This window comes from Centroberyx affinis, unplaced genomic scaffold (assembly GCF_046629955.1).
Source record: "Centroberyx affinis isolate AG114_WGS23_722 - 3 ecotype Tasmania unplaced genomic scaffold, CSIRO-AGI_Caff_v1 ptg001932l_1, whole genome shotgun sequence".
Lineage (NCBI taxonomy): Eukaryota > Metazoa > Chordata > Actinopteri > Beryciformes > Berycidae > Centroberyx > Centroberyx affinis.
In genome coordinates, this window is record NW_027280293.1 from 94,679 (window position 1) to 116,562 (window position 21,884).

A 21,884-nucleotide genomic window follows, 5' to 3' on the forward strand; every position below is an offset into this window, starting at 1 on the left:
GCATTGTTCTCAGAGCAGAAGCACACTCGGGATGATGACAAAGGAATTCCTCCCCTTGACTATTTAAAGACGGAGCTGCGGTCCCCTGCCTGCTTGAGGTTATATATGATTAATCACAGCGCTGCGTGGAGCTCCTAATATGGCGCAGTCAAGAGACCCCATCACTGATAAGACTCTGACCCGCTGATTTCTATATTGCTTTCCACCGCTCATTAACCCCCTCCCTTCATGTACCCCCCAACCCAACAGACACAATAACATTCCTTGCCCCTGAAATGCTCCTCCATATTTGGCAGAGGGGCTTCGTTTATAAAGAGAACACATGGTCAAACCCCCAATAGGTCGCCATACTATCTCAAGGTAAGATGCGAGGACAAAGGCTTATACATCGACGACTAAGTTTTAAAACTGAAGCATTACCTGTGTCTGTGCGGACTACGAACTTCTCTCACCTGTTTGCATTATTTCTTTCCTCAGGACCATTACACCTCACTCTTCTCAGTAGGGGTTGGTAAGGTAAGAGCATCTCAGCAGTAAAAATGTTTGACTGAAAAATGATATGACACATTAACATGATAAATTAATAAACAATTATGTATTGATTTTATAACACCACACGGAATACTTTATGTCCTTCAGTTTCCTTTAGTGCTAATTGTAGTTGAACTTCTTTTTCTGCAGACAAGGTGAAAAATGGGTGATGCTGCCATGAAAGAGTTTGGGGCAGCAGCCCCGTACCTGAGGAAGTCGGACAGGGAGCGTCTGGAGGCCCAGACTCGTCCCTTTGACATGAAGAAGGAATGCTTCGTTCCTGACACTGAGGAGGAGTACGTCAAGGCTTCCATCACCAACCGAGAGGGAGACAGTGTCACCGCTCAAACTGAGAGGGGGAAGGTTAGTAGGCTGCTCTGGGTGCAAGTGGCTTCCTAACTAAGACACCTAGTGGTGATAGAGGAGAGGACTCTAGCTAATTTGTCCTAAGTCATACATGTCAGTGCAACAATTGACAAGAAAAAAAGACAGCCATTATGATCCTGCACTTCCTAGAATAGTGTACTCCAATATACTGTAATTAAGCTTCTCCAGAAGATGTAATTCAAAGGCATGTAGCCTATATTTTACAAAAGGCACTTGTAGCAACTCAAATGCCAGTGTACTGACACTCACTATTTCTATTTTCAGACTGTGACAGTGAAGGAGTGTGACGTTCACCCTCAGAACCCACCAAAGTTTGATAAAATTGAAGACATGGCGATGTTCACCTTCCTCCATGAGCCAGCTGTGCTGTTTAACCTCAAAGAGCGTTATGCAGCATGGATGATCTATGTGAGTGATCACTTCATGACTTTTAAAAACATTTCGAGGTAAACTAAGGACTATATCCTTCATCTTCTTTCATCTTTATTATCTTACTATACCCTGTTTCATATCAAAAACAACTACAGTGCACCATTCCTGAACAAAGAAGAAACGGCCATTTAAGTTCTGTTGTGATATAATTGGATTTATCCTAAGTATTTTGCTGGTTTTCTCTCTGTCTCTCTCATAGACCTACTCTGGGCTGTTCTGTGTGACTATCAACCCCTACAAGTGGCTGCCAGTCTACAACCAAGAAGTGGTTGTTGCCTACAGAGGAAAGAAGAGGACTGAAGCTCCTCCTCACATCTTCTCCATCTCTGACAATGCCTACCAGTACATGCTGACAGGTATTTCAACTTAACTATATGAAATGAAATGGAAAAATGCCAAATAAGCCTGGTACCTACCTAAGTTACTGTGAGGTTGTGATCCTTTCCTCTCTTTTTCAGACAGAGAAAATCAATCAATTCTCATCACGTGAGTTCGATTCAGAATTGTCTGTTCTGCTGTGAGAGTTTCAGTTAGTGGCATCAAATTAGTTTTCCATGAAAGATTGTATACTACAATCTTGTTTTTGTGAGTTTTGTGCAGACAAGTTCCTGTTAACCCTCGTAATGCATCTGATTAGTTGTAGGGATGCACTGATCGGTAGCCAATATCAGTACCAATATGGAGTGTGTCACTTAATACAACTGTCAAATTATCAACAGAAGAAAACTAATATGGTCTTTTGTTTAAAAAACACTTAATTATCTTAAGATAGGCATGTCTGAAAAGTTTAACCTGTTGTGCACCTGCATTTGTACTGAGATTCTTCCAAAAATACATATCGGTATCGGCTGATATGGGTGGGAAAATATTGGATATCGGTATCAGCCGCAAAAACCCATATCGGGGCATCTCTAATTATTTGATTAGGCACATTAACAGTGAACAGTTGTGGATGTTAAAATTAACTAAATAACACTAAGCATGTTTTGTTCAGCTTGTTTTCATATGCATAGGCTACCTGACCTCACTGGAGAACTTTGTCATGTGATGTAATTTCATTTGAAACAAGTTACTAAACTTGTCACTGTTTTAATAACAGCAGTGGACCAGTGCAGTACAGTGAATGTTAAATATGATAGGTTAATAATCTGATTATGCGTAATAATAAGATGTAATAATACTAATAATACACAACATTATCCACTGTAAATAATGGTGCTAGTGACTTTAATTTACTTACATTTTTGTTGATTAGTCAAAAAACTTAGCTAGTTTCATATGATGTAGGGTCACGTAGTTGTAGCCCGTTTAACCAAACAATATAAACTGTCTTCAGTGGAGAATCTGGTGCTGGGAAAACTGTCAACACCAAGAGAGTCATCCAGTACTTTGCCAGCATTGCAGCTGGAGGCGGGAAGAAGGAAGGAAGCTCTGACAAAAAGGTTACTATGCTGAATGTACTGAAAATCTGTAAAGGAACCTTACCCTGTTTTCTTAACTGCTTATCTATTCAAACTGACGTTGTATTCTTGTATTCTTTCAGGGAACCCTGGAGGATCAAATCATCCAGGCTAACCCTGCTCTGGAGGCCTTTGGAAATGCCAAAACCATCAGGAACGACAACTCCTCTAGATTTGTAAGTACTTGTCTGTAATGAAAAAGCCCGTTGTGTTTATTCGATTTTAATGTGTTGTTGCTGTGTATTTTTCAGGGCAAATTCATCCGAATTCACTTCGCCGCCAGTGGAAAGCTGGCCTCTGCTGATATTGAGACTTGTAAGCATTCTCTCTTCACTCATTTTATCTGCTTCATTATCATTTTGTCACAATCCTCACCTACCTGCATAATGCACATGTACTGTCAACCTATCCATCTTCACAGATCTGTTGGAAAAGTCCCGTGTCACTTTCCAGCTTAAGGCTGAGAGAGATTACCACATCTTCTACCAGATTCTGTCTCAGAGGAAACCTGAGCTGCTTGGTAAATAAAGATGACTGTACTTGACTACACAGTAACAACTACTAGTTATAATATTGCATTATCTCTATATCACACAAAACTTGACATTTCTGTTTTGCTTTTCAGAGATGCTACTCATCACCAACAACCCCTACGACTACGCCTTCATCTCCCAAGGAGAGACGACTGTAGCTTCCATCAATGATGCTGAAGAGCTGATGGCAACTGATGTGAGTATAGAGGTGCATCGTGCCGCTATTTCATGGACAAAACCGATTCAAACTCAAAAGTATTGGCTGGCATATAGTTTCGATCCAATTCATAGCTTTCACTTATAAAGATTTAGACCATACACTGAAAAAAACTGGTTGAAACGTAAACCATTTGTTTCCATTGGAGAAGTCTTAAGCCAGTCATCTTGCTTTGACTTCTCACATGTTATTGTACATGTTGCTCTTGGCTTGGGATTGTGAAACGTCCCCAATGTCGCTGGTAACCCGGTATCAGCGTGTCCTTAGATGTGAGTTAAAATGATTTGAATAGATCAGATGTCTCATATGTTGCATCAACTGCGGTGTTATGTGGATCCTGGTGGATCAGTGGGCACATACCATCATGGGTTTAAATCCAGCTCACAACTCCCATCTATTTCATCCCCCTCCCATCTCTCTCATCACTCTCCACTGTATACTCTGATAGAACAAATTCCATGACAAATAATATTGAAAAAATAGCCAATACCATTTGCCTCACTTAGGATGCCTTTGATGTGCTGGGCTTCACTCAAGAAGAGAAGAATGGCATTTACAAGTTGATTGGTGCCATCATGCACTATGGCAACATGAGGTTCAAGCAGAAGCAGCGTGAAGAGCAGGCAGAGGCCGACGGCACTGAAGGTGAGAGATGTTCTCAGAAGCCCTGAAGCATGAAGCAAGAGAGCCAGGGATATGAAATATTCCAGGACTCAGACATTTTAAACTTACTTAGGAATTCAATTCATTTTCACTTTCTCAGATGCTGACAAGGTTGCGTATCTGATGGGCCTGAACTCTGCTGACCTCATCAAAGGTCTCTGTCACCCAAGAGTCAAAGTAGGAAACGAGTGGGTCACCAAGGGACAAAATGTCCAGCAGGTAAGAATGAAATTTAAGAGTTGAATTTAGTGTGAGGTATCTCACACTATGAAGGAAGACACTGGGCTTAAAAGGAAGGAAGTTATAACACTAAGCTTAAAAGAAAGGTTAATTAACTTATACATTTTGGGTCCCATGCTAGGTGTACTATGCTGTTGGTGCACTGTCTAAGTCAGTGTATGAGAAAATGTTCCTGTGGATGGTGGTGAGAATTAACCAATCCCTGGACACCAAGCAGCCTCGCCAGTACTTCATTGGTGTGCTGGACATTGCTGGGTTTGAGATCTTTGATGTGAGTTTGTCTATTTGTCTATTTGTAGACAATGATTTTCATTAATTCACTCTCTTTTTCACTTTGATGCAAGTCAAAAAAACATGTAGTGTGAAAAATGACTATGCTGATGGATACTTTGTCCCATTACAGTTCAACACCTTTGAGCAGCTCTGTATCAACTTCACCAATGAAAAACTGCAACAGTTTTTCAACCACCACATGTTTGTTCTGGAGCAAGAAGAGTACAAGAAAGAGGGCATTGAATGGACTTTCATAGACTTTGGTATGGATTTGCAGGCCTGTATTGACCTGATTGAAAAGGTGAGAGACTGGAATATACCATGTTCAGTGATCAATAGAGATGCATTAAATACCTAACCATTCATTATTTTTTCCTCAAACCACTCATATTTTCTTCTCCTCAGCCCATGGGTATCATGTCCATCCTTGAAGAGGAGTGCATGTTCCCCAAGGCCAGTGATGCCACCTTTAAAGCTAAGCTATATGACAACCACCTGGGGAAATCCAACAACTTCCAGAAGCCCAGGATTGTCAAGGGAAAAGCAGAGGCCCATTTCTCCCTGGTTCACTATGCTGGCACTGTTGATTATAACATCAACAACTGGCTGGTGAAGAACAAGGATCCCCTGAATGAGACTGTGGTGGGATTGTACCAAAAGTCTAATCTCAAACTGCTGGCCTACCTTTTTCTCAATTATTCTGGAGCAGATTCAGGTAAGAAAAATAAAATACACTGCATTAACTTTCATTGGCAATATCAATACCTTATCATATTAGTCATATAAGGCTATTGACAACACCAAGATTGAAACACTTATGTCTGTGTCTGTTAATGCAATCTAATGAGATACACTAATTCATCAACAGAGGGAAAGGGTGGCAAGGGAGGCGGAAGTAAGAAGAAGGGTTCGTCCTTCCAAACTGTATCTGCCTTGCACAGGGTAAATAAAAACTAATCTGTGAATGGCTGCTTTTCAATGAAAATAAACTACTGAGACTTCATCTTGAATATAAAACTGAGAGATATGTCATGATGATCACCTAAACTGGGAATTAAGCACAGGACTTCATTACTTCAACAGGAGAACCTGAACAAGCTGATGACCAATCTGAGGTCTACTCACCCTCACTTTGTACGCTGCATCATCCCCAATGAGACCAAGACTCCTGGGGCCATGGAGAATCCTCTGGTGATGCACCAGCTACGCTGCAACGGTGTGCTGGAAGGCATCAGGATCTGCAGAAAGGGCTTCCCCAACAGGATCCTCTATGGAGATTTCAAACAGAGGTATCACCATAAAGGTGTACATTTTGCGTCATTTTAAAAGAAAATGGAACTATAATTTATAACTTTTGTTGTTTAACAGATATCGCATCCTGAACCCTGCTGCCATCCCTGAAGGCCAGTTCATTGACAGCAGGAAAGGAGCTGAGAAGCTACTTGGGTCTCTGGATATTGATCATAATCAATACAAGTTTGGACACACTAAGGTAACTGATAAAAGAGAAAGCCCAAAACCATGCACACCTGTTTCGCAAATTGTATTTTATATAATGGCATGAAAGACAAGAAGAAACACCTATACACTATCAAACAATTAAAGCATCTCCAACTGTCCCAAAGTGTGAGCATTTGTCTGTTCAATATACTGTATATACTGTATATCAGTTTATATTTAGATATGTTAGATATGTTCATATCTCTGAAAGGTGTTCTTCAAAGCTGGTCTCCTTGGGCAACTTGAGGAGATGAGAGATGACCGTTTGTCACTCATCATCACTGGAATCCAAGCTAGATCAAGGGGTCTACTGGCAAGAGTGGAATTCCAGAAGATTGTTGAACGAAGGTCAAAAGAATCAGATGCTTACAATTAAAGAAAATAAAAACATGAAAGAAAAAAAAATGTAATGGTTTAGTATTAGTATTGGTGTTATTAGTAGTAAATTTTGTTTGATCTTTGACAGGGATGCATTACTGGTGATCCAGTGGAACATCCGTGCCTTCATGGGGGTCAAGAATTGGCCCTGGATGAAGCTGTACTTCAAGATCAAACCTCTGTTGAGATCTGCTGAAGCAGAGAAAGAGATGGCCAACATGAAGGAAGAATTCCTCAAGTTGAAAGAAGCCTATGCAAAGTCTGAGGCTCGTAGGAAGGAACTAGAGGAGAAAATGGTCTCTCTTCTCCAAGAAAAGAATGACCTGCAGCTCCAAGTTCAGGCTGTAAGTTTGATGACAGACAGCATTCCTTTCAATATTCTGAATATCAAAACTGTGATCCAGCAACTGTATATTAAATATAGTGCATGTATTATAGCAGCAAAATTTATAGTTTAATAAAGTTTATAAAGTTTTTAACCTAATGAACATTTCAAATTAGGAGCAAGATAATCTTGCAGATGCTGAGGAAAGATGTGAAGGGCTGATCAAGCACAAAATTCAGATGGAAGCAAAAGCCAAAGAGCTCTCTGAGAGACTTGAGGATGAGGAGGAGATGAATGCTGAACTGACTGCTAAGAAGCGGAAGCTGGAGGATGAGTGTTCTGAGTTGAAAAAAGACATTGATGACTTGGAGTTAACTCTGGCTAAGGTGGAGAAAGAGAAGCATGCCACTGAGAACAAGGTATGACACTATTTCATTTCTTTCTGACTCTCATGAACAATTAGAGCATATTGAACCTTTCAATACTCCATTTGTAGGTGAAGAACCTGGTTGAGGAAATGGCTTCTCTGGATGAAATCATTGCCAAGCTGACCAAGGAGAAGAAAGCCTTACAGGAAGCTCATCAACAAACACTGGATGACCTGCAGAGTGAGGAAGACAAAGTCAATACTCTGACCAAGGCCAAGGCTAAGCTGGAGCAGCAAGTGGATGATGTATGTAGGATGTTGCATTCCCCTTGCATGTTGCAGACAATGCTTTGATGAGACTATGTCCTTATGTCATGATATTCTCCAGCTTGAAGGTTCCCTGGAGCAAGAGAAAAAGATTCGAATGGATCTTGAGAGAGCAAAGAGGAAACTGGAGGGAGACTTGAAATTGACCCAGGAGAGCCTAATGGACGTGGAGAATGACAAGCAACAACTTGAAGAGCGTCTGAAAAAGTAAGCATATTATTCTATATTTATATTTATACTACATGTATATTCCCTACAGTACAGACAGAAGAGTGCAGGTACAGACAATACAGATATACAATTGTTCTAACTCTGACTATGTCACCACAGGAAAGACTTTGAACTCGCTCAGCTCAACAATAAAATAGAAGATGAGCAGGCAATAAGTATTCAGCTTCAAAAGAAAATGAAGGAGCTTCAGGTAATGAACTTGTTCAGCAGGTCAGACCTGATAAAATACTCAATAGCAATTATTAATTAAATAATTGTCTCTTTATAGGCCCGCATCGAGGAGCTGGAAGAGGAGCTTGAGGCAGAGCGAGCTGCCCGAGCCAAGGTGGAGAAGCAGAGAGCAGACTTGGCCAGAGAGCTGGAGGAGATCAGCGAGAGGCTGGAGGAGGCTGGTGGAGCAACAGCTGCCCAGATAGAGATGAACAAGAAGAGGGAGGCTGAGTTCCAGAAACTCCGCAGAGACCTTGAAGAGGCCACTCTGCAGCACGAAGCCACCGCTGCCACGCTCAGGAAGAAACAAGCTGACAGTGTTGCTGACCTGGGGGAGCAGATTGACAACCTGCAGAGAGTCAAGCAGAAACTGGAGAAGGAGAAGAGTGAGCTCAGACTGGAGCTGGATGATGTGGTTTCCAACATGGAACATGTTGTGAAGACAAAGGTTGGATTCATTTCTGAACAGTTTCTTGTTAATTTAGCCACAGCACAAATATTATTTTGTAATACAACATATTTTTAATGCACTGTTTTAAATATTAATACTGTTTCAATAAACTGTGATGCATTTAATTTCAGACAAATCTAGAGAAGACATGCAGGACTTTGGAAGATCAGATGAGTGAATACAAGTCTAAATTTGAAGAGGGTCAACGCTGCATCAATGATTTCAATATGCAAAAAGCAAAGCTGCAAACAGAAAATGGTACCTTTTTTGCCTCATGCAAAATGATAACATGATAGATAATGGACATAATATCATATATCTCATTATTTAACTTACCTACTTGATGAATTTGACAATAATGTTTCTATGTTTGCCAAAATATTAGGTGAGCTCTCAAGGCAGCTGGAGGAGAAGGACTCTCTGGTATCTCAGCTGACCAGAGGAAAAATGTCATACACTCAACAGATTGAGGACCTAAAAAGACAACTGGAAGAGGAGACAAAGGTGTGATGAAGAATCAGTGCATTCTGACAATACAGGCCACCTACCCCTAGTGCAAAATGAATCCTAACTGATGTATGTTTGTAAGATATTATACATTTGTATAAAATCTTCCGACAGGCAAAGAGTGCCTTGGCCCATGCAGTGCAGTCTGCTCGTCATGACTGTGACCTGCTGAGGGAGCAGTATGAGGAGGAGCAGGAGGCCAAGGCTGAATTACAGCGCGGCATGTCCAAGGCTAACTCTGAGGTGGCTCAGTGGAGAACCAAGTACGAAACTGATGCCATCCAGAGGACCGAGGAACTGGAGGAGGCCAAGTAAGACAGTCTAAGATCCAACTTGATTATTTACTCTATCATTCCCAAAGAGCCATTTTATTTCGTCTAGCAGATCAGCTTTTTGTTTGTGTTATGTTCCTTCTAAAATGTAAGACGAACAAAAAGTTTGTCTGTTAGATGACTGAGCAGCCATTCATAGTGGGCCAATTTGTTACAGTTTATTTACCCAACAAGCAAAACCACAGAAACTTTAAATTATTTGAATGTTTCATTTCTTAAGGAAAAAGCTGGCTCAGCGTCTGCAGGATGCTGAGGAGGCTGTTGAAGCAGTGAATGCTAAATGTTCCTCTCTGGAGAAGACCAAACACAGGCTGCAGAATGAGATTGAAGATCTCATGGTGGATGTGGAGAGGTCTAATGCTGCTGCTGCCGCCCTGGACAAGAAGCAAAGGAACTTTGACAAGGTGAAGTATACTATTAAGTATTTGTGAGCAGAAATATAATATAAAAAATACCAATAGAAAAGTGGTATGGAAATATACTGTATACTAGTTTAGCCTCTGTAACACTTTTTGTAACAGCAAAACCACTACCAAATGACTAAGACTAATCCTCTCCTCCATTTTTTTTAAACCTTTAATTATCCATGGAAAGTTAATCTTAATCATGCTTGCTGTTTTCCAGCAATGTCCTGCTTCACGTTTACTTATATTCACATCTTGGAGTTTCCAGTTTCCAGCTGAACCACAGTCTTCTATTGGTGGCCACTGAGCACCCCCACTGGAGCTAGCTTTTACATTGTCTAGCTTTGTATTACAAATGATTCAGGGGCATTCAAATGGAATAGCAGGTATCCGGAAGGTTCTCTGCCTGGGAGGACAGTTTCATTCTAGTATAAGGAGAAATCACTTGACATCGGCAGGTGACCTACCCCAACCCCCCAGCCAATGCTATGTCTCCATTCAGTTGGCACAAGTGAGACACTACACTTACAGTTAGCCTTTCTATCCATTGTAGGTCCTGTCTGAGTGGAAGCAGAAGTATGAAGAGTCTCAGTGTGAGCTGGAGAGCTCCCAGAAGGAAGCCAGGGCTCTGAGCACTGAACTCTTCAAACTGAAGAACTCCTATGAAGAATCTCTGGACCATCTGGAGACCATGAAGAGAGAGAACAAGAATCTACAGGGTAAGATCTAAATATTTGTGTTCAGTATTATATATTCACATAACATTCATTGTAAAGCTATCTAAATAATGGCACTTGACATGCCATCAACAGAGGAGATTTCTGATCTCACTGAGCAACTTGGTGAGGGAGCAAAGAGCATCCATGAACTGGAGAAACTAAGGAAACAACTGGAACAGGAGAAGAATGAGATCCAATCTGCTCTTGAGGAAGCTGAGGTACAGGCCCTCTTTGATGAATTACACTTTTTGTACATGTACCATGCCATTATGTATAAATTTGAACCCTCTGATCTACCAGGCCTCCCTGGAGCATGAAGAGGGTAAGATTTTGAGAGCCCAGCTTGAGTTCAATCAAGTTAAAGCTGAAATCGAACGCAAACTAGCTGAGAAGGATGAGGAGATGGAGCAGTGCAAGAGGAACCTGCAGAGGACCATTGACACCCTGCAGAGCTCTCTTGAAGCCGAGTGTCGCAGCAGGAATGAGGCCCTCCGCTTGAAGAAAAAGATGGAAGGAGACCTCAATGAGATGGAGATCCAGCTAAGCCAGGCCAACAGGCAGGCAGCTGAGGCCCAGAAACAACTAAAGTCTGTTCATGCTCACCTGAAGGTAAATTGGAAAAAAAATCACTTTGGTGTTGGTGTTTCTAATTCATAACTGATTATATTCAAGAATGTTATTGTCTTTCCATTAAGGATTCCCAAATTCAGCTGGATGAGTCTCTTCGAGCAAATGATGATCTTAAGGAGAACATTGCCATTGTTGAGAGACGCAACAACCTGATGCAAGCTGAACTAGAGGAACTGAGGTCTGCTCTAGAGCAAACTGAGAGAGGACGCAAACTTGCTGAGCAAGAGCTGCTGGATGTTAGTGAGAGGGTGCAGCTACTGCACTCACAGGTAATATACAGTGATTACATATTCATTCACTGCACTCACAGGTGGATGACTGGTTATTCTGGACAGAGTGAATAATTACTGGTTCCAAAATATTGCAGCACACCTTTTCTCACATACTATATGTCTCAAAAATATTTAGAATACCAGCCTGATAAACCAGAAGAAGAAACTTGAAGTAGATACTTCCCAACTTCAAACTGAGGTAGAGGAGGCTCTGCAGGAGTGCAGAAATGCTGAAGAAAAGGCCAAGAAGGCCATTACTGATGCTGCCATGATGGCAGAGGAGCTGAAGAAAGAGCAGGACACCAGCGCTCACCTGGAGCGTATGAAGAAGAACATGGAGCAAACCATCAAGGACCTGCAACATCGTCTGGATGAGGCTGAACAGATCGCCATGAAGGGGGGCAAGAAGCAGGTGCAGAAGCTTGAGGCCAGGGTGAGTGAAATTCGGCAGCATACAAATATCACAAATTTCTGCATATGCATCCGTGGGATTACCATCAATTAATTTCCTGTGAAATTATTCATTGTAGCTGTGTAGCAACAACTTAATCACAGTTTAGCTACTGATTATCTTTCCCCTTTTTTATTCTGGACCAGCAAATTTAGAAATAATGGGTGTCATGATGTTGTCAGGTGCGGGAGCTAGAGAATGAGGTGGAGTCGGAGCAGAAGAAGAGCAGTGATGCACTGAAAGGAATCCGTAAATATGAGAGACGCATCAAGGAACTCACATACCAGGTGACTTCTCAGCCCTTTACCATAACCTGTACTGACTAGCAACACATGTGTGTTTAAATGCACATAGTGCTCTATGTAATAACTCATATTCTGGTTAAGGTTTTATTTAGGATAAGCTATTTATAGGCATCTCCACACCCTGCTCACATGGGTAAAGAAAATATTCAGAAAATTTTCTATATTCCACCATCACATGCCTCAATATTGCCATTTCCTACTTCCATTATTTTGGTTTGTAATAATCAGGATAATCAGGATGCCAACTCGAACACTGAATATTCCACATTGAAGGCTTAAGTCTGTTTCCCATTCCCTTTATTTTCACAGACTGAGGAGGACCGCAAGAATATGGTCCGCCTGCAGGATCTGGTTGACAAGCTGCAGCTGAAAGTCAAGGCCTACAAGAGAGCTGCTGAGGAGGCTGTAAGTGTGGATTGGATCTCTGTATCTCTCATCTGTGCTGTATACACTAAGTGTACAACATAGTAGGAACAACGTTGATATATTGAACTTTACCTCCTGTTGCAAAATATTTGTGGATTTAATTGGTGAAAGTACTAGTGATCATAACCTTCAGCTCCATTCACCTGGTGATCACTTTTTTTCATGGAAAGAGTAAGCGTTTAGATTTGATACACTCAGTTTAACACAAGAAAGGCCATGCCACAGTCAATTGATGGCAGTTTAGAATTTGAAGAAATTAAAAATCTCAGCTTTCAATGTCTCTCCATGACTTTTCTTGGACCCATTTATGGTACAAACCAGTGTTGTGAGATTTTCAAAGTCCCACAATAGCTTGTTGGTCCAAGATCCTCCAAATCCATTGGCCATTCTAGTGACATTATATTATGAAATGTGTCTTTGTTTAATCCCGTAGGAGGAGCAGGCCAATACTCATTTGGGCAAGTTCCGTAAGTTGCAGCATGAGCTGGACGAGGCTGAGGAGAGGGCCGACATCGCTGAGTCTCAGGTCAACAAGATGCGTGCCAAGAGCCGTGATGTGGGGTCAAAGGTCAGCAGTTCCTTGTTTAATTAATGATTCCTCCAGATTTTTTTAAAACAACACTTCATATACTATCATAGGACAATCACAGTTTGATCACATCATCGTCATTTAAATATAACCCAATTAAAATTGATGTTTGATTTTTTGAACAATCTGTAAATCCAGAAATCCAGAATTGTAAACAGACTAAAGAAATCAGACCAGAGAGTTTATAAAGATCAATTTTATTTTTGAAACATTGTGTTAAGTTATGGGTTAGGTCGGGTGAATTAATGAATCATTTATTAATTTATGGTGACAGGTTAGTGCTAGTTTTGGCACACGTAAGGAATTAACTAAAATGGTAAATAAAAACTGAATATAGTTTAAAATACACACCAAGACACCAAAAGAGACTTGATGGTCAGGAAACAAAAATAAATTGAGTGATCTTACTGCATTTTTTCATCCTAGATGGAGCACTCAGTTTTTGTTAACACATGTTCATGCCTGTGGGGCAGTTCCTATCTTTACCTCTCTTTTCATGTGCAACCATTAGAGCATGCTGAAGTCTTGGTTTGCAACCTGCATTTACCTACTGTACTTACCTACTGTTTGTTTGCTCTCCCATTTTAAAACTGAATACATTCATAATAAGATTTCAGTATTTATGAATGAATCAGTATTTATGAATGTTCTGCCCATGCAGAACATGGGCTCTGAATCACATTTTCTTTTGCAAGTGATTTATTTTGTGAATAAATTAAAGAGTGTTTTTTAGTTAGTCCACCGTTATTGTAATTCAGATAAGCAAACTCAAACTCACATTCTGTAAGCTGCATTATGTAGTTTTGGAAAGGATAAACTTGATATATAGAACTGAATAAAGGGACTAAAATGAAAGTGAAAATAAGGTTGTTTGTTTTAGTTATGGTAGGATGCTTGAAGCAAAATAGCTTTTCTCCAAAAATATGATTTCATATTTTTATTCATTCAGTCCTACAAATATAACTGGACTGTTCACATGGTCATATTTCCTCTCCAAGCCAACATACTGCAGCAAAGGAATGCTAGCAATAAATGAACCTTATTCATGTCAAACTATTCAGTCATTATCAGCAAAAAATTGCTACACAATTCAGAACAAAATCTGTTTAAATAGTTTAGCACCTTGTGTAACACTTATTGAGCTCTTACTACAGTCTTCTCTCACTGATACCTCTCTCTCTTTCTACTCTCTTTATCATTCTCCATCACAGAAAGGGCTAGATGAGGAGTGAAACTCACAGACGGCCATCTAAGACCTTTGGGATCTCCAGTGGTTTAGTTCCCTCTGTCTTCAAAGTAACTCTGTAGAATAAAGCAAAAGTGCATTCAAATTAACGTGCAGAGTCATTCATTTCAAGCAGGTAGAATCCTGCACATCAAATTACACTTCAGTGACTTCATTGACGGAAGGTAGACCTGTCGGATAATGTTTAGGTTCAATTCACCACTTCATCACCAATACATAATATCACCCAGTTAGTAGATGTATTTTAAATAATTCACCATAAATATGCAACAGGTGAGTTAGCACTAGAGAACACAACTCAGAACGGCAAAAAAACATATTGTAACACATTTGTATATTTGTATTGGAATAAAGCATATTCTTACCACATTCACACTGTCTGCAGCCATTCAATACTGAAGACGTCCCTTTCTGATTCGTCAGAGGGACACTAAGGGAGAAAGGGTTACCGATGCTAGGTGGGTCACTCCTGCCACCTTGTGTCGTCACATCTAAATGACACTCTAAACTGCCCCCCCCCCTGACTCTCTATTGTGTCTGCATTTACTATACAAACAAACTCAAGATCTGCTTTTAACCATTAATGGTGCAGCTGAAATCTTTTCATGGATGTCTTGACAGGAAAAAATCAGATTCTGTGTGGTTTTCCAAATTTAGACCGGGTTAGTTTTGTACCTGTGTAAACCTGGTCTAATATTGAAACTAGGGTTAGCCTGATATATCAGTTTGACATTATATGAGGCCGATATTGGACTTTCATTGAATACTGGTTAGTATTGTATCGGCCAATCAGTATCGTCCACCTCCGATATGATGCAGGTTCCTCCCTGACCAGAGCTGCATAAAAACAGTCTATAAATTGTACATTGTATTTATTAATTTAATTGTACAATTCTGATGTTTATGAATTGATTCTTCATTTAAAGGCCTAATGTATCCCAGAGTTTCCCCTGCCATTGAATAGGTGGGGTGACTCTAAAAGAATATCATCAGTCACTATTTCACTAGTTCAATCCAGAGTTTTAGTGTCCCATGACAAATTTAAGGATATTGAATATTGGCACAAAATATCAGCCATTTCTTTAAAATATTGTTATCCGTATTGGCCTTCAAAAACCCATATTTGTCAAACCCTACTTGAAACCGTCACTGAAATGATTTAACCACGGTAAACAGTATGGAACAACAGTTAAAAATAACTCCCAATGAAAATTCAACTTAAAGTACAATTTGTCACTTTTATTATGCAAAACAATAGAATCTTTCTTTATTTAGATGTCAAACAGTAGTACAGGTCGTTTCAGAGAATAAAAACATCTTTCTTTTATGGCAGGCCTATTCAATTGGCGGCCCGCGGGCCACATCCGGCCCAGAAGCAACCTCCGAGCGGCCCAGCGAGCTTGAATTAAATAGGCTATTTTAATATTTTAATTGTAATATTGTTTTTATAAAAATTTGGACTCGTTTTCACTCATTTATTTCCTCCGTGGCAGAAAAACACGTTACACGAGCCTTCAGAAACTCCTGCAGGTTAAACTGGAACACGTTTGTCTAGTCCTCGAATATAAGACGACCCCCACATTTCTGAAAATATGTCTCTGTCAACCCTGAAACGTAAAATTGACAATGAAAAGCGTCGGTTTAACCCTGCCTGGACTAGCAAATAGTAGTTATGTGTAATCAGTGGTGGAATGTAAGTAAGTACATTTACTCAAGTAGGCTAGTGTACTGAAGTACAGTTTTGAGGTACTTGTACTTTACTTGAGTATTTCCATTTTATGCTACTTTGTACTTATACTTCACTACATTTTAGAAGGAAATATTGTACTTTTTACTCCATTACATTTATTTCACAGCTATAGTTACTAGTTACTTTTCAGATCAATATTTTATATTTAAAACATTTGATCATCTTTATAAAATAACTATAAAATGGCATTGTTATAGAGTAGACTACCCAAAAGTATAGCTAAATTGTTAAGATTAGCTTCACGTTGACAACTTTAAAATGCTGCTTACATGTACATGTATGTCAATAAATCAGTCTTAATATTCCAATAACTTATGAAAAATATAACTCTCTAAATGGGGACAGTTTGCATAATGAGTACATTTACTTTGATACTCTAAGTACATTTTGCTGCCAATACTTATGTACTTTTACTTCAGTAAGATTTTGAATGCAGGACTTTTACTTGTAATGGAGTATCTTTACATTGTTGTATTGCTACTTTTACTTAAGTAAAAGATCTCAGTACTTCTTCCACCACTGTGTGTAATAGAGTGTGTTATCGGTTACTGTTATTGCCACTTGTTATGATTCTGTGCATTGAGCTCTTTTTTATTCTGTTTCTGCACTTTGTGATGTGCCTGGGTCAGATATGTGACCAAAAATATATTTTTTTATTTCAAAAGTGAAACAATAAACATTGCTATTTTTTACTACATTCATTTGCGTTTGTTTAAATGTATCATTACCAAAACCTAAAAAAAAGGTTTTAAATAGGCTGCTGAAAATGTCTGGCCCATCTACATTTCCCGGTTTTAAAATCTGGCCCAACTGAATTTGTAATTGAATAGCCCTGCTTTATGGTATTGTCCAAGATGTTACTATTAATAAGAGTGCTATTAATAGGCTTTTGTCAGCCGGTCTGGGGTATCACATTATTGTGTCTGACGTCTACAGGCTTTAAAGTCTAGGCTTAACACCAAAACCACCAGGGCTGCTGCCATGAGGGTTATGCCAGTTTTACAGACAGACTTTTATATAAAACTTTTTTCTTTTTTTTTTTTTTTTTAAACCGATGTTATGCCTGTATGTGCCTTTTTTTAAATTCATATGTGGCACTTTTATTGCTTGTCTTGGTTTTTATTTGTTGTTGTTTTATTGTATATGAAATACTTTGTAGTCATGTTTTGAAAAGTGCTATGTAAATGAAGTTTATATTATTATTATACTATAGATTTGAACAGACAAACAAGAATCGTTGTGAAGCCACTCATGCAATAAAAATGTTAGTACAGAGGTGTTAGTGTAGAGGGAGAATGTTTGAAGTCTTAGATTAGAGATCAAGAGTAAAGAAGTAAATAAATAAATAAATAAATAAATAAAGTCCTACTAAAGAGGTAGTAATGCCAATAAAAAAAAAGGTGTGCTTGATTCTGTTTGGAAGGTTAAAAGGTAAAAGTGAATGGAAAGATGGCAGCTCTTTCAGTGTGTAAATACAGAGATACACATTACACACACAGTGGGTTAAGGTTACTGCATTTGGGCATCATGATAGTCATTATATCAACCTGTCTAATTTTACCCTCTCTCTCACCTGTCTTTCCTGTCACTCATTATTATACAATTTTAAAAAATGACAGAAAGGATAGAAAATGCATTTAACAAACAGGCAGCTTCGACTGCTGATTCTGATTCACCAAGAGGCAATTCTGCATTGACAACCCACGGCCATCAAGAAATCTTCAAACAAGCTCAACAATTCAATATATGAAAGTACATGGAGTAATACAGTGACCCAGTGAATTTTGAATATAATACCAATAGTGGAGACATACAGCAGCAAAAAGCATTTCAAAAAAATATTTCAAAATGTGTTAAAATTACCTTCCAAAAAATAGCAAAAAAAAAAGTCTTGGAATCTCTATGCTGAAATGTGAGAAAAGACAGCCAGAACAAAATGTCTACAACTGGTAAAAAAAAGAGAAAGAAGTAAAACTGGTAAAAAAAAAAGAGAAAAAAAAGCTCTTTTCTTGCCTCTAGACTCCCAGTGCATTTGCAGTTTACTGGCTTCATGGTAGGTTATCTTTAATGATGACGGAGAGACCTGCAGAACAAGGAGATACTGTATGTCTCAGTGCAATATGTGAGGAAATAAATGCCACTATGAGTTTTCTGGCAGTTAAAGAGCTTGAAGAAATCCTAAACGAAGTCTTAAATTGTATAACAGATTACTTTTACATTTAGAGATCCAATCCTACCTTTCCCAACTATTATTTACTGTATTATATTCTAACGTGACCATAACATTGAAATGTATTTGATGAGAAGTTTTGGTATAAATAAGATCATGATGACACACTGGCATTATTTTAGTCAACTATTTTCAGTTAAAATATTGTAGAAGAGTTCGATGGAGAGATTTAGTTTCAAAACAATGGCTAGTACTATGCAAAACCCAATAATACAGTTATATCAGACTGAATGTTGACTACAAGCTAGTGTGCAAGCATTGCTATTAAGCTGTATCACATAGAGTTATGGGTTAAATCAGAATCAGATTCAGAATCTGTTTGATTGGCTAAGTAAGTTTCCACATACAAGAAATTTGATTCAGTGGGTTGCTCCCATAGTCACATTGAACAAAAATGATAAAAAAGTAGCGTACAAAAAATGTAAAGTAGAAGATTAGGGAAAATGTCCCTGTTCAAAGTAGTATATAAAAGAAAATATACAAGTAGTATATAAAAAGTATATTAAAAACATTTAAAATATAAAGTTAGGAAATAAATACAATGAATTGAATTTCATCAGCAATGTTTAAATCCACTTTTCAGCTGAACCCATGACAGGCTTACCGTACTTCATGCGTCTTCAGCAGCACAATGGAGTAGCTGGTTGACAGTTTCTTGTACTGTCAGTAGGAGCCGAGGCAAAGGTGGATACAAACTTGACACTTGTCTGGTACTGCATGGTTCTGTTGTTCTCACATGACCATGTTCCTCAGAGGCTCTGAATATCTGCTGGGAGATTATAAAAACATAAATAAATTGTGTTATTCTATGTCAACCACAATCTAACATTAACAAAGACATCTAAGCCATCGCTTTGTTTTTCCTCTGATGCTTTAAGACTTACACGACCAGTCAACATCAGGTTTCTCTTAGTCAGCTTAGCTACTTAATATCTAGGACAGTGGTGTTTACAATCGCTTTGAGAATAATTGGCAGATGCCAGCAACAATAGTATATCAAGGTGACACCATTTGTTGTTTCCATCAACAAAGACATGAACGTCCAACAATAGGCCTTCCCTAAGAGGAGTCTGGTTACTACTCAGTATGAAGGGGATGAAAGCCAGGTAGGTGGCACTAAACAGATGAAGAATTCCACAAGGACACAGACAGCTGGGAATGAGGCAAACAACACGCGAGTGTATTCCAAGAATGAAGCAAACAAAATGTGAAAGTGAATTTGAATCGACTCTCACAAGGTTCACAGTAATATTGCTGAACACTACTACAACAGTTGATGGTATCTCATTGTACAGAAGGAAATCAAATTTGCATGTATGTTTTCAACTGCTAAGAGACAGGATTGGATAAATGACCATATTCCATAAAGGCGAGTCAGCACAACTAGATCCATTTTCTTTTTCAGGATTTCTTACTTTCTCCTGACAGCAGGATTTGCTTGAACACGTCTGTATCCCATATCCAAAACAACAGGCCTTATAGGAAATTGGACTGAAATTTGTACATACTGTATGGTTTCAATTGCTAAGAGACAAGACTGGACAAACAACCATATTTCATACCAAAGTAGAAAATGATGAGACTTCAGGTCTAGAATAACAGGGCTTTTCCACATATATTTTCACTGCCTTGCACCTGTTCCCCCTTGTCCATCACAACAACAGTTGTGATGGACAGTTCAGATATATCAGTGCCCTCAGAAGCTGCCCTTCTCAATTGGAGAGAAAAAAATCCAGACAAGAATTTCACAGGGTTATCTTTGTCGTCAAGGCCAAAGGAAAGGAAACAATGCCATGACGACAGGGCGAGACCAAGGGTGTCGACCTAACTGGCTAGAACAGTGGTGAGTGATAATTTAAAGTCCCTGACCATAGCTCTCGGTCGACAACAGCTGCAACGCTTTATTGTCTCAGCACCCCTCTAGAAATGCTTTCACACCCCCTCACATGACTGACCTTTGTTGAACTTTGTCTTTTTGATTCAGAAGGCCTGAACTGTTCTCAAAGCACAATGTTTTCATGGACAGGTTAGTCTAATAAATTAATTAATCTTGTTTATCTGTCAGCCGTCTGTTTTGGATTTGGGATACAGGCACACTGAAACAAATACTGCTGTCAGGAGAAGGAAAGAAATTATGGAAGAGAAAATGGATCCAGCTGTGTTGTCTTTTGCTTCGTTCGCCTTTTTGTCATCACATATCAAATGCAAAGGGACATAATTCAAGGGCTTCTCCATTTTTGGGGGTTTTCATTTTTTTCCAGTTCCTTCAATGTTTAGATAAGTTACACACAATCCAATTTTCTGCTCCTGTGTAACTAAAGCAGTGTATCCACCTCCGATAATCTAATCCATATCAAAATACATGAATACATGAATCATCATCATTTCACCAAACTTCATCATTACCATCGTTTCACATGTTGATCAAATACAGCATATGATTCATGTTGAGCCACAGGGGGGCAATACCAAGAAATGATTTGGAACCAACTCTTATGATTTATTCCAAATCAAATCCACTTGATATCAAGTAGCCTGTCCCTGTTCCCCCACCTCCTGCCCTCCCCTGGCTTTGTTCGGTACCATCTATCGCCCTCGCCTCATTTGTCACAAGGTGAAAGCAACAAATAGCAGCACTACCTCTTGCCCAATTAGGAGAATGCTTTTTTAATGTGCAACCTTTCTCTGAAATTCATCCCCATATTTGGCTGACAAACAACCTTTATTAATGGAGGGATGACCTGCTGTCAGCTACTGGGTTCACTACTTGATAATCAAAGGCTGAGAGTCAAAGGTAAGCAAAACATCCGCAGACGTGGGATGGGATGGAAGAGTGAAATGTTTTACCAATTTTAAATATTTCAATGTTTTAAGTTTACTTCAGATCTCTTGAAACTTTTAGATTTAACGATAAAATATATTTTGGTGTAACGTTTTGATATTGAGTTGATAGATTGAGATTGAGTAAGATTCATATTGTCATTGTACCCCATGGTCTTTGCTGGTGAAACAGATTTGTAGTTTGTAATGCGATGAAGTTACAGTATGCTTTGCTTCCATCTGGCTCTATGGTTTGAATGGGCAGCATAGATCCTGGTCTCCTTTGGAGTGCAATCCCCCCCCCCCCAGGTAAAAGCCACATTTGATTCTATCTGAAAAGTCTTATCATGACGTTACTTATCCAAACGTCAGTCAGGCAATGTGAACATAAATTCTGGTGTTGATGTACAATTGTTGGAATTTCATTGTTGATACATGCAATCAAGAGGATTTCAACTGCATACTAAATAGCAGACAATTTTAAATGTCTACTATCACAGTTTGCCGGTACAGTTTGCAGGAAAATACTTTGAATAAGCTTTGGCCCAATACAGGATTTCATCGAAGGCATTTCAAAGCTCTGAGACATTCATTTTTCTGATTTATCTCTATTACCATGAGATGTATAAAAATAATGCACCTCTGTAGATGAGTTTATTTTATTCAATCGAGATCTTT

General features: G+C 39.1%; 1 protein-coding gene across 1 annotated transcript; it reads left to right on the top strand.

Annotated features, from left to right (window-relative positions):
* The first annotated feature begins 693 nt into the window (after positions 1–693).
* LOC139653598 (myosin-7-like) lies at positions 694–14,600 on the top strand. The gene is made up of 37 exons (XM_071530487.1): positions 694–894; positions 1,183–1,326; positions 1,550–1,706; positions 1,809–1,836; positions 2,687–2,792; positions 2,894–2,986; positions 3,062–3,125; positions 3,232–3,330; positions 3,436–3,539; positions 4,067–4,205; positions 4,324–4,442; positions 4,585–4,734; positions 4,867–5,037; positions 5,142–5,451; positions 5,605–5,678; positions 5,820–6,025; positions 6,105–6,228; positions 6,448–6,584; positions 6,703–6,958; positions 7,116–7,358; positions 7,436–7,612; positions 7,695–7,840; positions 7,964–8,054; positions 8,133–8,522; positions 8,657–8,783; positions 8,911–9,029; positions 9,147–9,343; positions 9,585–9,768; positions 10,322–10,487; positions 10,581–10,705; positions 10,788–11,096; positions 11,183–11,386; positions 11,526–11,822; positions 12,023–12,127; positions 12,455–12,550; positions 13,005–13,139; positions 14,372–14,600. Exons 1-37 carry the CDS (start codon positions 694–696, stop codon positions 14,390–14,392), a joined length of 5,814 nt encoding a protein of 1,937 aa, XP_071386588.1. The 3' UTR covers positions 14,393–14,600.
* Positions 14,601–21,884: the final 7,284 nt, after the last annotated feature.